This window comes from Dermacentor andersoni, chromosome 4 (genome assembly GCF_023375885.2).
Source record: "Dermacentor andersoni chromosome 4, qqDerAnde1_hic_scaffold, whole genome shotgun sequence".
In the NCBI taxonomy this organism is placed as follows: Eukaryota; Metazoa; Arthropoda; class Arachnida; order Ixodida; family Ixodidae; genus Dermacentor; species Dermacentor andersoni.
This window is the reverse complement of record NC_092817.1, coordinates 186,757,470-186,773,807: the sequence shown is the minus strand read 5'-3', so window position 1 is coordinate 186,773,807 and position 16,338 is coordinate 186,757,470. Positions and strand designations below refer to the sequence as shown.

The window sequence follows — 16,338 nt, the reverse complement described above, 5'->3', positions numbered from 1 at the left end:
CCTCGAACTGCCAACATTCCTTCCCCGTCATAGTTGCTTAGTTTTTTATTGAATTCGGCTGCTAATCACGCGGTCGCGGGATCGAATCCCAGCCACGGCAGCCGTATTTCGATGGACGTTAAATGCGAACACACCCGCGTACTTAGAGTTAGGCGCACGTTAAATAACGCCAAGTGGTCCAAATTATTCAGAAATCGCCCACTACAGCGCGCCTCATAATGAGATCGCGGTTTTGACACGTAAAACTCCATAATTTATTATGTAACATTTTTAAGGATGCCCTTCGCAATCGCACAACTCTTGAATACAAGTAAGTGTCAGTTGTACGCGAGGTCTTTGAGTACGTGAGTAGCCTTTATGGCTTTCTACACCTACCAGTCTACATTGCGACTATATTATGAAGGCGGAACGGCAACATGATAGACCATATGGAGAACATACAAATTCCGCATATATTACTGCACAATAATTTTAAATAGCGCTTTTCCTTCACGCACGTGGATAACAACGACAGGAGACCAATTTGGAAACTACGTGTGCTATATATTGCCACCTGGTGTTTTGAGCCAGCAAAAACGGCGATTGAAGACGACGAAGTCAAGGATCTCGCGCCAGCTGGAAAACCATCCTTCTTGTGTCTGACATTTTCGTATCTGGCTGCTGATACTGCTGCTTACTCTTGCCTTAGCGCGTGACAATATGTCATACCCGAAGGTGCACCTGGGCTGGTGACGTAATATTCCGAGCAGCTTCGGCCATAGCTTGCTAACGGATGACGACACAGAGACAGTTTGCTCAATTCTTGCGTCGTGATTTTTGCCTCAAGGTGCAAAACCAACATATTCATGTATATACCTTAATACTTAAGCACATCTCGATTTGGAGCTTCTGTGGTAGCCCATGAGTGCGAATAGCAAAATCGCTACGGAAATAATCGGGGGCGTCTTAACGAAATAGATAGGTCAAAAGCAAAAGCCGTCCACGACGGCGTCTCTCGTAGACGCTGTGCTTTGTTCGGACGTTAAGAATGCGTGCCCACTGAAGAAAGGCTGCCAAGGAGTGCTTCGATCTGACGGTTACCATAGCTTGTTTACTCTGTAGCATCAAAAAGAAAAAAAAAGGAAAAGAAAGAAAATGGCTGTGGCTTAGCTAAGGTTAAGCCCAGGATGCGAAGCATACTCGCCTTTATTTTAGTTGTTGAACCAGTGTTTAGCCTGGTGAACTGCTGTTGCTTGGCTATATTTGGTTCGGCTAGACGAAGAAACAACTCATGCGTTACTCTGCTTCGCCTTCAAGAGTGGAACGCGACAGCGTTCCCGTCGACCCTCCAAGGGGTGCAAGACAATGGGCTCCGGCGCAGCGACTACGCGCCCAGCATTGGACGCGGTGAGCGTCGAGCAACGCAGCGTTCGGCGCGGCAACGAAATGTGCGCCTGAGCAAGCGACGCACGCCAGAGCCTTAGAAACAGCTCGTTTCTAAGGCAACACCGCATTCACTAGAGGCGCTTTTGTACCGCTTTGAAGCATCGTACTCGTGGCTCAGTGGGGAGACTCGTTCCGGGCACCGCAGTGAACGGACGTGTTATCATGTGCTCCGACGGAGCGGCGTTGGCGGCCGCGAAGGGCCGCGGTAACAGGAATGCTGTTTTTGAAGACGAGGATTATCAGGTGATTTTGCCGCACTTGCCTACCGGTCGAATCGTCCTTAATACTGTTTTTTTACACGCGGACGTCCGTGGAAGACCGTACAAGGTTGAGGATTTCCGCGACGCTCTGGTTCGTCTGGAACTGCTCCCCGAAGTAGTTGCTTTGGGGGCGTATCAGATGAATGACGTGTGGGCGGTCATGATGAAGACGACTGAAGCCACAAAGAAACTGCTTGCTATCCGAAGCATCATTGTCAAAGAACGGCGCTGTATTGTCGTTGACCCCACCAATCAAGGCGTGCGCTTGAAGTTACACTGGATGCTGCCAAACGTGTCAGATGAAGACATCAGACAAGCTCTTGCCCCATACGGAACGGTTACGGACGCGGCGAAAGAACGGTGGCGTGTTCAAGGGATTTTGGACAAGGGCTCAACGACGCGGTCGGTGACCCTGCAGCTTAAGGCAGGTACTACAGTCGACGATATTCCGCACCAACTACGCATAGCAGGGGAGCTCGTCCTTGCCGTCATTCCGGGCCGCGCCCCTCTTTGCCTGCGGTGCCATACAACCGGTCATATTCGCCGGGACTGTCGTGTTCCACGCTGCGAGGTCTGCCGCCGCTTCGGCCATGAACGATCTCAGTGCGTCAAGACATACGCCGTCGTCGCAGGACCAACGAGAAGAGAAGAAGAGGTATCTGAACACCTCATGGATGAGGCTGAAGTTGAAGATATTTCTCCGGTTAAGAGCGACAAGGTTGGCAACGCGGTCACACAGAAGCAGTCTCTCCACCCCAAAAACTTGTGCCCAGACAAGAAAACCAGCGACGAGACTGATACTCGGGAAAAGACTGAAAACGGGGCGCCTGAAAATCAGTTTCGCTACAGAACAGAGTGAAGTCCCCTCGAAGTCGTCGCCTGCCACTACGTGTGCGGAGGCGTCTGCTACGACTGACGTCGACATGTCAGCAGCCACTAGCATGCCTGCGAAGCGGGCACACGAGGAAACGATCGGCGTAACCGGGACATCTGGAGCAACGACATGCAGCGAACCACCTACAAAGGCGGCTCAGCTGCGACGTACACCTTTCAAGCCGAGGCCCAACGTCCAAGTCGAGCGGACACCCGAGACGGGGCCGCCTCCGTAGCGGCTTCGTTTCGGGTAGTGCAACCTAGATATGGCCACTACGCGTGATACCGCCAGCTTGACTGGCGGAACCATGTACTACAGAATGGAGGACACCACTTTATGCATAGTGCATGGGTTGCTCAAGGTAAGCGCTATGCGACCCGATTGTTCTTGCTCATAATGGAGGCCGCAATTAACACCGCGATTCGTATTGCCACGCTAAATGTCCGAGGACTAAGCACGAGGCGGCGGCAATATCAATTGAGTCGTATCTTTCCGGAAAACGATCTCGACATAATCGCAGTTCAGGAAACCAAGATAGCGAGTCAAGAGCAAACGGATCGCATGGTGCAACAATTCGTTCCCCGTTACAATGTATGCGTCTGTCATGCGGCCGGCACATCAGGGGGCTGCGCTATTTTTTTGCGCAATAGCCTAAATATAAGTGTAGAAGCAGTCACAGTGTGTGAAACGGGACGCCTGGTTGTTGTCGATATTACCTTGAATGAAGTTTTATGGCGAGTTATCTGTATTTACGCCCCTAATAGAGAGAGCGAGAGACAGTCTTTTTTTGAACGAGTTGAGGATTATTTAAAGACCGATAAGCTTTTGGTTTTACTTGGCGATTTCAACTGTGTTTGTTTTCCGGAGGATCGCGTGAAAAAACTACCGCTGAATGATCGTAGTGTACTGCTATTGAACAATCTTGTCAGTGAATACAACCTGGAAGACGTCGGCTATGTGTTGTACGATCACAGTGTACCGCGTTTTACTCATTTTCAAGGACTTAGCCATGCTCGGCTAGATAGAGCTTATGTGTCACTGGAACTGGTGCCGTTATGTAAAACGTACGAGAACAAGCAAGTCTCTTTTAGTGACCACAGTTTGGTTGCCTTCGCAATAGGAACAAAAGAACGAAAAACAAACTTCTCGTGGGATTTGTGGAAATTTAACGATAAGCTACTCAACGATGACTGTTTCGTAAATGACATTAAAGAAAAACTTGGACGATTGATTGTAGCTGAAGAGAAATATGTAGTCACCATGTGGGAAGATTTTAAAAATGAATTGAAGATGACTGCTATAGAAAGGGCAACTAAACTGAAACAAGAAGAAAAACGGAAAGAAAAAGCCCTGAGGAGTAAACTCGACTTTCTACTTAATGTAGAAAGCACAGAACCTGGCCAAGTCATGAAGGAAATCAAGAAAATTAAAAGCCAGTTAGAAATCACTGACACAGAGAAGTACCGTGGTGCCATGATAAGATCCCGTGCAGAAAGATTGTGGCAAGGGGAAACACCGAATAAACGTGCGCTAAGTGACGAGAAAGCTTACGCTCGCCGCAGTGATATAAAACAGATAAGCTACAATGACGAAGTAACGAGTCACCGTAGGACCATTGAACGCGCCTTTGTTGAACACTATGGAGACTTGTTTGGCGAAAGAAAAACTGATCTGGGTGGCTTCATAAGCCACTTCCTACACTTTATGCCACGATTGGAAGAAAACGTTAAACAAGGCCTCGAAGCGTCTATAACTGTGCGTGAAGTTGAAGCTGCTATAGAAGAACTAGGCTCAGGAAAGGCACCTGGGCCGGATGGATTAAGCGCAGCCTTCTACAAAACTTTTAAAGCAGAAATAGCACTAATTATGCAGAAATTTTTAGTGCAGTCCTACAAAAACAACCGAATACCCGCGTCATTTCGAACAGCTCAGATGGTCCTGATACCAAAATCTGACGATCCTGTAAAGCGCTTGTCTGTTGCATCGTACCGCCCCATTAGCCTTGCGAACACTGACTATAAAATTTTTATGAAAATACTGGCGAAAAGGTTACAGGGCGTAATAAAACTTTTAGTTGGAACCCACCAAACGTGTGGGCTTAAAGGGCGCACAATAACTACCAATGTACACGTCGCCAGGAGCATTCTAGAATGCGTCGATGCTTTCGAGGGTAAAGATGCAATGTTGCAGCTAGACCTGGAGAAGGCATTTGACCGTGTGGCTCATGATATTCTCTTCGAGATTTTAGAATACACGAACATAGGATCAGTGATTATAGATGGCTTAAAAATGGTATACACAGACTGCAGCACACGGCTGATTATTAACAAGAGTCTCACGAGAAGTGTCAATGTCTGCTCATCTCTGAAACAGGGGTGCCCAATTTCGTCTTTGCTTTTCGCAATATACCTGTAGCCTTTTTGCTTAGCCATTAAAGAGAACCAAAGAATAAGAGGTTTCAAATTACAGCAAAGTGAGGTGAAAGTGCTTTCCTACGCAGACGATCTAGCATTGTTTTGCGATGACTATGACAGTGTCAGCGAAGTGGTAACTCTGGCGAAAACTTATTGTGAAAAAACAGGTAGTGCCATAAACTGGGATAAGTGCATCGGGTTTTGGCATGGCGCGTGGCAAAGCAAACCACGCAGTTTCACAAACATACAGTGGGGGACCATGCCTGTGAAATATCTTGGCGTGCCGCTTGAGCATTACAATGACAGTAAGCAGTTCTGGGAACAGGAAACACAGACGGAGAAGGAAAAAGCGCTGGCATGGCAAGGGCGAAATCTCTCAATGTTCGCGCGCTCCACTGTGTGCAACATTTTTCTGGTTGCAAAAATATGGTACATACTACATGCGCTATTCATGTCGCGAGTGAATGTACAGAAACTGCATCGAGTGTTCGCTGTGTTCATTTGGAACTCAACTTGGGAACGCTGCAGCCGCTCTAATCTGTTCAGATCAGTTCGCAGCGGTGGTCTTGGACTGTCACACCTATTTGTACGCCAGATTGTATCGCGGTTTATGTTCTTGCGGAACCACAGTGATCCATTTTTGCGCACCATGACACAAGTGCGATTAGGTAATCTGTTACCTGACTTCCTTGTTTCGTGTTCAAATGTTAAATCCCCTCCAGTGAAAGGTTTCCTTCAGGAAGTAGTGTTATCTTTCCGTATGCTTAGTTTTCGATTCTCTATAGAATATTTAAGTTCCGTCAAAAGAAAGAAATTGTACCATGATATGATAGACTCATTAATGCCAGTTCCAATGTATAGGTTAGCATACTATGGAGGTTCAGGCGATGATGTTCTCAAAATGGTCAAAAGAATGCCTGTGAAACCATCGGTAAAATCATTCTTCTTCAAACTCCACACAAATACCTTGCCAGTAAAGACTTGGCTGGCCGACAAGGGAATATATGTGCCATGGACCACCGATTGCATAATGTGTAAAAAACCAGAGACTGTCGATCACGTCTTCATTGATTGTTGGGATCCCTTTTTTCATTGGGACATCTTACAACGAACATTAAAGAAAGCATTACCAATAACCCCACGTGGTATCAGGTACTTAGACACAGGCAATAACGATATTCCATATGACCTTATTATGCTGCTGAGCCTCCATAGTATATGGTCCACAAGAATGTCGGTATGTCATGCTGATGTGAATGCCCATTCTGTGCGAGAAAAATTTATTGAAAGTGTCGTCTACATGCGAGAAGTGTACAAAGCCCAGAAAGAACCGCCCGATTGGTCGCCGCTGTTCGATGAGTTGGCTAAATTCAAGCGATTTTAATTTCAGAGAGTCAGCATAAGCTAAGCTGATTCTCTTTTTAACAATGTATCCGCATGGCATTTCTGTAACGAGGAAATAAAGAAAAAAAAATACTCGTGGCTCAGTGGTAGCGTCTCCGTCTCACACTCCGGAGACCCAGGTTCGATTCCCACCCAGCCCATCTTGCAAGTGTTAAGCCAAAGCCACCTAGAAACAAGCGCAGCTGCTTATATACCGCCGCGACGCCGCGAGCGACGGCGCGAGTTGGAGCCCCGTTTCTCCTCTATCGTGACGTCACGGTGTCACGTGGTCAGCCTTGAAGGCGACGCCGCGAGCGAAGGCGCGAGTTGGAGCAACACCCTCTCAATATTATTCAGAGGGTGTTGGTTGGAGCCCCGTTTCTCCTCTGTAGTGACGTCACGGTGTCACGTGGTATGGCATGGGGTCAGTAAAGGTCATTGAAGGCGACACCACCGCGCCTGAGGAGCTGGGTTGAGCTCTAGTAATATGCTTCGCATAAAATAAATAACCGTATCAAAAGCCCAGAATCAATAACCGCTCGTCGCGACTAAACGCTCTTAAGATAAGTCGTTTCAAGGTGACGAGCGTCTACGCTTTATCTAGAACACTGATAACGCCGGCGGGACAAGCGTTGTGGCGAAGTTCAATGCGCAGGGATAGCTTTTAATTATTTTCTTTTTCTTTTGTTGACGTCATCACCGCGTGACCGTGGGATGTTTGAAAAGTTTAAGGTCAGTACGCCACGTGGGGGCACTCACGCGAAGTAAACCCTCGTGTCCAGAAAAGCTGGATACGCAGCAAACGTAGACGTAAGATTCAAAAGGGTAACAAAATGTAATATTACACCTGTATAAGGATCACAAGAAAACCGTGGCTAACCGCAAATGTTACCTCTTTAGAACTGTCATTTGCGTTGCAGACCTGACAAACTTTATTTTAGAAATACTATTTGCCAGGAAAGTCGTTGCACTGCTATCCCAAAGTCAATATTGCAGTGCGAATGCACAAAACAAGGAAAACATGGGACGCACAAAGAGCGTGTGTACGCTTTATGTAATAAGGTCTGTGTTCCCGCTGCCGTACTCACTTACTGAAGGCCACATAACATACCAACATCACAAGCTACTCGACGATTCTGTAACTATCCTGATCAAGAAAAATGCAGGTAGAACTTGTGAAATTATTGAAACGTGTACTGAAACGGTTGCTGGGAACCACGAGCACAGCAAATTCACGAAACATTTTCAATGAATACTTATGATGGTAGAATTGTTTGTACGCATGCTCGTAATCTGAAATTCACATGATTCCAGGTACATTTAACCGCGAACTCTCGCATTGATTTGAGCAAATTAATGCTGTCAACGCTTGGTGTTTAAGGTACAGGTTATGAAAGTAGTAGGCGCATGAGCTCTGATCGAACATCTGCCGTATGGGGCGCTACGATGTGGTGCCGTGTATTCGCACTTGTGGGAGTAATTGAATGCGGCAGTAGCGTGTTGTGTGCACTGCGACGGCACTGCACAAATAACCGAAGGACATTACGCAACTGCGGTCCGGCTTTGCCGCATATTGCTTGCGGTAGGTTTCGCTCATTCCGGTGTACTTTGCTGCGCAGTCATTTCTCAGCACTTTTGCTAGCAGCAACAGCAGAAAACCTCTTGAGCGCACTTCAGCACTAGTTGAAGAGAGATAGAGAAATTAAAAAAATCTTTAATGAGCATAAGGAAGATTTCATTTGCAGGAATGATTCGCTCTTAGTTGAAGGGAGGTTCGCTCTCAGTTGAAGAAGAAAATCTTCGCGATCTGTTGAGAATGGTGCTGTGAAAACGCGAGCAAAATGTCATTCCGCTGCATGCGGTCGAGAACCTACAGCCTCACACCGCTTGCTCAGTAGAGTGGCTTCGAAGCCCCTGCTGTTTTTATCACGTGACAGGGAAATCATCATAATGACAAAACAGTGCAACTGATCATAATTCCAGTGTTAAAGCGGCTGTTCATACCATGGCTTAATCCCGAGCAATAGCTGGCGCGCATGCACAGGCACTGATTCAGGGGCCGAATTCACAGAGCTTTTCGTTCGTAAGTGCTCTTTTTCACTGGTAGGTCGCCTTCGGTAATAATGTGTCCTACATCACTGTTGGCAGGCATGAACGCTTTTAGCGTAGGAACGCTTTGTTACTATGGGCCCAGATCTCTTAGAAAGTACGGAATCGGCGGTTGTCTGCAAGTGAATCCCTCCGGTTATGTCACCGCTCCTTCGTCCGTTCCAGGCATCTTTGTCAAACGGCAACGTCAAAATGTTACTCTGGAACGAATAAATCAAAGAAGATCGCGGCAGGGCGACGTCATTGCCGTAAGCGCCAGCGCCGCTGTTATGGAGCCTAATTGTTGGTAGGATCGAATGAGGAGAGTAAACATTGTGTTCTTTATATCTTCGATCGTTATGTCTTTCACAAACATTTATCCGGTAATATATTCGTTCAAGGCATCGCACTCTTTCCTGCGTCTTTCTCAGGTATCCAAAGAAGTATTTGAGTGCTCCTTTACCGTACCGCGAGTACTCGGATGCTCACTCCACACGTGGGTGGCACCGTATCAGTCTGTACTGATGTGTACTGCACTTTGTACAGCTGAACATTTCCTGAGCAGCATGGTCACTTTTTTACTCTATGGCACGTAACCAATATACAGTGGTTAAAATGCGGTAGCGTAAGCTTACGTAGCAAAATGAAACCACAATTTGCAATGAACTTCATGGACTCACTATTTTGCAAACTGTGGCTGAAGCGCCTGCGGCGATATCTTGCTTGTCGGAAAGGATGAATGCATACTCACTCTCCTTCAATGTGCATCCTCTGCAGTGTTCCTTGTCCAATGCTGCGTATTGAGTGAGAAGAAAGCTTTCAGCGCAACACGCTCGTAGTAAAGAGAATATTACCCTTCACCTTTTCCCTCAATATACTTACCTTGCGATGCTCTTCCTGCAAGCGGTAGGACGTAAAGTAAGAACTTAAATAGAAGACGCAATCCAAGATTCTCACCGATGAAATGTTGCACGTGTACTTATTTGGCATTACCAGTGACCGCCTTTCGCCGATTAACAAATCTTCAATGTTATCACCTAGCTCCTATCTGAGCTTTCTCGAATGTTATCGCTGGTCCTAACAGTTGTTGATGCTGTCGCCGAGTCTTGTCTAAGCGGACTGCGTGCGCTAGGAGAATAGCGTCGAAGGTTATAGAACCTACGATAGCACCAGCGACTACGCTTGAGCGCTCGACAAGTCATGCATGAAAGTCAACGCACTTGACAAATGTAAGACTAGATTTCGACAATCGACAATTGTGTTCGGGGTTATCATAGTGCTGAGCGTTACCTATTTATCGAGGTGCAGGTTCGCCCAGTAAACAGTGAGATCCGTAATTTGCGCCCAGTGTGGTTGCTCACCGTCACTACAACGTCACACTATTGCAGATCCTTGATAGGCCTCTTTGTTTATTGTTCTCGTTGTTCCTTCAGCAAAACTTCTTTCATGGCCTAGTGTGTGGGACGTACTTGTAGCACGAGGACGCAACAAATATACAATCTCATGGAACGGTACGAAGAAGTGCTGAAGTCACGCAGTTCGTTCGCACGCATGATCCGCTAAATATTTAGGAAATAATTGCCACAAAGAGCGCATGCGCGAAAACATGCAGGCTTATAACAACGTTGTATGTAGGTGCGTGATGAGATCTTTCTCTCCAAAGTACGAGTTCATCAAGTGATCGCTTACGCAATGGTTCCCACTGTTTAGTATTAAAGAAACCTTCGAATATCAGTCGTGCGCTTGTGCTTCTGTCTAGCCCTAGAATCTTTATCTCCCAAATCGGGAATCAGAATTGCATGCGTTACAAAGCTAAGTTAGTCTTTTCCTTCTTTCTTATACCAGATGTTTTCACAAGACAAGAATTTTCAAAAACCTTCTGTGGCGCGTGGCACAAATCAACCCACTCAAAGAGGAGGACATTCCTTAGACTGCAAATCATATGCGTGATTCCCTGATCAACAAAACTTAATAAGTGTTAGCTAGTTACATATTAGCTCACAAATTATTCAGATATGTGAATTCTATCGAGTAATTTAATGTCAGACTCACTTAGAACAGCTTTTTCAGCTATTACCACATATGAGACGCGAACTTTAAATATAGCAGCAAAAATGGCAATGTTGCTTCATAGATTTTTTAATAACATGTCTTTTTATGCACTGAAGTTCCAACATTACTGATGCATTTTGTTACTAACTTTGGGAACGCATATCTCTAAACCGCTATCGTTCTAATAATTCGTTCTAAGTGAATATGACTTTCGGAATCACCAGCTGCAAGTCGTAAATAGCAACATGTGTCGTAATCAGTTTAAAAGATAATTAGCGAAATTACATTACTGTACAGTTAAACATTGACTGATTTCTCGTGCACATTAAGTCTGACGCTGAGAGTAGCCTAGCTGAAGAAGTGAATGACGCTACATGCCATGAGTTATTCGTAAAAGATTTATTACCAATGAAAGGAACACCTTGTATGTCCTCATTTTTATTAGCCTTTTGCTTTACTAAGCCTTTGTCTCTTCACGAGACTGACCCGTGGGCATCCGTACAACGTCCACATAAAAATATCGAACTGCCGCGGTGCTCTCAATGGTACACGAAGAACGTGTACCATTCGGTAAATGCGTTTCTGAAAGCGAAGACTGAATGTAGCACGAATGGCTGTCGTAGGCTGCTCTGTGCCAGCAGTACCACTGGCTCTGGCGCTGCATTTGTGGAACGGAAACAGGATACCATGAAAAGCGCCGAATAGACAAATCCTGCATTGTTATCTTCTGTCTGCCCTGGTTGTTTCTTTTTAGCCTCGCTGACTCTTTGCACCTTAAGGTTTGGGCATTATGCAAGGACCCATATGACAGTTTAACACGTGTGGTATGGCCGTACGAAATCTTAAATCGAGATTCAAGTTTGAGTGATGGACGTGGTACTGGTTACGCTAAACATTTCACGACCATCTTACTCAATAAGCAAACTCAATCGGCTCAATTAAGAAAACGGGCAGGTTCAAGACCTACCTGTGTAACAAGCGGCGGGAAATAACAAGCGAGGGCAAACCTCGTTACAAGAAAAAAAAAAGAAGAGAAGACTCAGCAATTACAAAGCAAACTGAAGCCATGTTCGAAACTTGCTGTGTCATAAAGTGGCAGCAGCGGCACGTGATGTTCCTGCAGGCCAGCTTATGAATGCCCGACAGTGGCCTATTGGAGCACTCGAAAGCCGGAAACAGTGTTGTTTCCTCAAGAATAATAATTCTGCGGGAAAGCGTAGTGGACATCTACGTCAGCGCAAAAAAGAAAAAAAAAACATTCATTGGCTGCCTATACAGGCTACTTGGCAGTTGTAATACACAGAGGAGAGCAGTAAACCTATTTCTATTTTCTCGCTTCCGTAAAGCAGGTCTAGTCTGAAGGAAGTTGCGCAGTGATGTCCGGCATTTCTTCGGTGATCTACACCTAAACATGTAGGATGGAAGGTTGAGAAAATGCCATTTTACGCAGTGTCAGCGAAGCCGCTACAGCGGTTTTGTCGCGCACCCAAACAAAAGCTCCCTCCACGCGTCCCGGTGGCCACCGTGGAGCCCAAATGACAGTGCAACATGCTGTACCCGTAGTCCTGCCGGCGCTGCGCGAAACATTTGAGCAGAGCGGTTGACGCCGCTTCAGACGATACTTCCGGCGTTTGCAGCTGCTATTCTAAAGCAGGTGACTCCGTTGTGGGCGAGCTTAGAGAGCATTTCGGTAGTGCGTGTTGGTTCTTTTCTAAGGTTCCTTTCTTAACTTTCTCGTGAACCCTCCAAAAAAATGAAGCTCGGGGTGTGCACTCGTTATCTTCCTTAGCTCTTACAACAATGCTGTATGATGGGCATGTTGGTTACTCTACCTCGGAAAACATGTTCAGCGCCAGCGGTCGAGGAAGGAAGGACGTTGTAAACGACTTCTTTCCATCCTCGCCTGCTGGGGGTAAATATGTTTTTCATCTTTAAGCATGCAAGCTTTATTCGATGCGTCTTTTTCCACTTCTCAACAGCAACATGTGTAGGATAAGCGACCATCAAAAACAAATATTTGGTGGTGAACGCTCATCGTCGCAGTAGTTAAACGATGCCACGCGTGCGATGTCCCAACACTTACCGCTTCTTCGTCAACCTGTGCGAAGAGAACAAGCAACGCGGCGCGAGTGTCAGTGAAAGGGAGCGAACGCTTTTTGAAACCAGTTACGTAAATATTTATGTGTGCGGTAGCGTAAGATGGTGATATAAGATTCGGCGGGACAACTGTTTTAGAGTAATAGCAGCGCCATCTTATCGAGGTTCAGAGGTCAATAATAACGACAGATTTTTCTGCCTTGCTCATTTATTGCTCATGAGAGCAGCGACTAAAGGCTCTTAGACGTAATTCGCCTCTCGTGAACTTAATCCTTGGTTTCTGTTTTTAATCTACAAGCGAAGTTTCACGGCTTCCTTTTGGTTAATCAATCATGAGGCTGGTGTTCCCACCAGGTCGTAAACTGTGCTCGCTCACCAAGACATTTGTTTGGCAATATGTACTCTCGCCGATGGAACAAAGCATCAACACTGCGTTGGCAATTAGGCAAAACGAACGCTCCAGAGGTGAATTCGTGAACCCACGATAGCAGTGACCGGACTGAAACGTTGTGTTCAGTGGCGCTACAAAGTCTGAGTTGACGATCCATGTACTGCGAACGTGCGTTTTCTTTATCTGTGACCTTGTTCATCTGCTCGTATGAACAGCACGCGCACATGAGCCACTGCGAGAACGCGAAGTTCCGCCTCATCTGTCGCTGCGAGATCCAGTAACATGGACCAAAATTCAGTTCTGAACCAAATGTCTGCCCCATAATAACCCAAGGGTAGCACTTTATAGAAAGCTTTAGCTCGGGGCAGAATAAATTTTATTAGGCTACCCCTTGATCTTTCTGAATGAAGTTCCCTGCTTCTGAGCGAAAAAAAAAATGAAATTGTAGCAACTCTAAAACCCAGAGTGTCCATCCGGCCCTCAAGTTTTTCGAAATACCAACACTCTAAAAACATAACAGATATAAAAGCGCAAAGTTTACAAATCCGTAACTCTGCACAAAAAGTGAATATTGCAATTCTACAAAGTGTATCTGTTAGAATACCTAAAGCGGACAAATTTCAGACGAGGTTGCTGCTTGCCTGAAATTGTTACAAAAACCTTACGGAGGTTTTGAAAAAGTACTGCCCAGAAATTAGAGGTCGATTTTAGAGCGCTGTATCAGACAATAATTTTTTCCCTTTCAAATCTCTTATGATGTGCCTGTTTACAAAACTGCGATATCTTTATTTATTACGAAGTTACACATATTTCAACTTTGTGTTTCTTATTTTTTTCGTCATTTAACAACATTCAGTAATTTTTCTCCTAAATACACAGCACAAATTTAAATACGCTTACTGCGCTCAGTACATGTGAACGTCAACTTTAAATACAAAACAATCTCATCAAATGCGGTGCACTGGCTGCGAGAACAATTAATTCGTTCCCATGTATTTACACACAAGCTTCCGAGATAAAGCTTCCTCTTAAGCGTGATTACGAAACTGCAGCGAAGAGAAACGACAACGCGCTAGAATTAAACAAGCGGATTAAAAGCGCAGTGCAAGTTGGGAAACGCTGATGTTTGGCGTTGTTGACAAGCCACATTATTAAAAAGAATGCGCACGCTAAACAGAGGGCACTAATCAGAGAAGCACTCGCTCACTTCTTGTGTGTCCTCTATAGAAAATTTCTGAGCGCTGTGGAAGCACCAGGCGCATAGACGAATCTACCGTAGTCCATTGTTACTGGCGAGAAGAATACGCGACACACTGGACCTGCACATCGCCTCCACGATCATTCGCAGATTGACAAAACCAGGGTTCAATAACCACGCCATCGTCCATGAGTGCCGTCACAACCTAGAATCTGGAAGGTAGCCTTCCAGTGCAGTGTGCGCGAGACGTCGAGACACGGGGATCGACAGGGTGGGAAGAGGCATACAGCGATCAATTAACACCGGAAACCGGTGGACCGCGCAATGGCCCGCGTTACTAAGTGGGATGGTCAGTCAGCTCACTTTGACAGTCACAAAAAATGTAGGAATAACGCTTCGCATGTCTTGAACATGCTAAATGACCACGTCGCATGGCGCGGCAGCTTTTCCATTCTTTATCATAGACTAGATTTCTTATAGTATCGTATACCGAGAGTGAGAATCGCGCCTACGGTCTCGACGCCAGTTGTTTCCATCTGGCGGGGACTGTGGGACAAGGTAGAAAATGGCTGTACTTGGAGGGCGTGCTCGCTGTTGTGATATTTTTGGGCCACTTCTTATCGCACCTGATAAGCTGTCTGTTTTATGCGTATTGTGATAAGGGGGATATTGTGAAAGCGGAACAGGAGTTATTTGTTCGGCCACACTGCGCCGTCGTTGGCTGCAGCAACAACAAGCGAAAAAGCACGCGGCTCAAGCAACAGCCTTGCTACCCACACGGGGGCTCGAGAGGCTTGCGCTTGTGTGAAACAGCATTGAGTATTGGCTTTACACAGAAACGACTTCGTGCCCAGCATACTTGCCCGTGTGGGTACTCGTTTTGCTGCCACCGTAAGCTACACCTTCGTATACGCTACGCGCCTGTGATAGTAGTGCTGTCTATGCCGGTTCGGAGTATATATATTGGCTCTGCTGCATTGTCATTCAGAATGGCAAAGCCGCGGAAGTCAACGCGTGCCCAAAACTGCGTTTTGGATACAAAAGTATGGCGAACTGAAAGTGGCCGGGTGCGCATGTCGCCTGCGTAGCTTCCGCTGTGGTTGTTCCGTATAACGGCAAATAAACGAGACTGCCCGGAACTTGGTGTTTTTCGTGTCCTGCGTTTTGCATGTCTATGAATGATTCAGATTCAAGTATTTATGACCGTCAGAACAGAAAGCAGCATATGCGCACGCGTGAATGCCTCCCTTCCTTTTTCTTTTCTTTAGCGCAAAGTAGGGGCGCTTTTACCGCTTTAACTGACTTAATCGTGTGTTGCTTACACTCAAGTAAACGATTATCATATTTACATGTTAACAGAACTGGTGTCTTCGTCCGCAATCTTAGAGAAGGGTACGCAAATGAATGTGTGTGCTCTGTGGATTGGCACGGAAAAATTATTAAAGCGCCTGTAACTGGCAGCACAGGTTATTTAAAGCGTTATGCTTCTCGCTCCCGCACACTGCATGCACTGGCCCACTAGTTGGTTCTGTGGCTGAATGTGTTGGTTTTCAGTGCGAATGCGCCCTATGTAGGCCACGCTGATCGACTTGCTTCGTGTGAAAATCTCAGTGAACACGTAGGCGCTACAGCTTTCCTGTGACTGCGTGCAGCGTGCAAAAACAGAAAGATACTTCATTGTACATATCTCGATCGTGGTTTTCTAAGAGCATACCACGATCGAGATGATAAAACAAGATAAATATGTAGCACAATGTGTGACCGTTGCCCGCGGCAGAAACAGGTTATTCGCTCTTTTAAAAACATATCACAGCGTGCTAGTTGTCGTCTATAGTTCCTTCATGCCCTTGTTCTGGCACAAAAAAAAAGAGAAAAAAAAGCGAAAGACAAAGGTTCATAGATGCGCACAACACGCAGAGAAAAGCTTGGCCACTAGCACGGAGTTACGACTGCAGTGAAGTAGACGACGTTACAGCTCCATTGAAGCAGAAAAGGAAGCAGGGTGCTTCATTAAATTATTTCCCTGATGTGATTCTGTCATCTGAAGTGTGATCGCGTTAAAGCAGACACATCTACCGTCCTCCAGAGACGACAAAACGGCTGTAGCGCTTTCGAAAACTGTCATCGCAGGCGACTAACAACCGGAAACGCGCTGT

The 16,338-nt window shown here is 46.0% G+C and overlaps 1 protein-coding gene across 1 annotated transcript; it reads left to right on the top strand.

Annotated features, from left to right (window-relative positions):
• The first annotated feature begins 1,339 nt into the window (after positions 1-1,339).
• Positions 1,340-2,545, top strand: LOC126532389 (uncharacterized). Its single transcript, XM_050180102.2, has one exon. The coding sequence runs from the start codon at positions 1,588-1,590 to the stop codon at positions 2,542-2,544; it is 957 nt and encodes a 318-aa protein (XP_050036059.1). The 5' UTR covers positions 1,340-1,587; the 3' UTR covers position 2,545.
• Positions 2,546-16,338: the final 13,793 nt, after the last annotated feature.

Excerpts from the sequence above, each read along its gene's own strand:
- LOC126532389 (XM_050180102.2), top strand. The coding sequence starts at position 1,588 with ATGTGCTCCGACGGAGCGGCGTTGGCGGCCGCGAAGGGCCGCGGTAAC.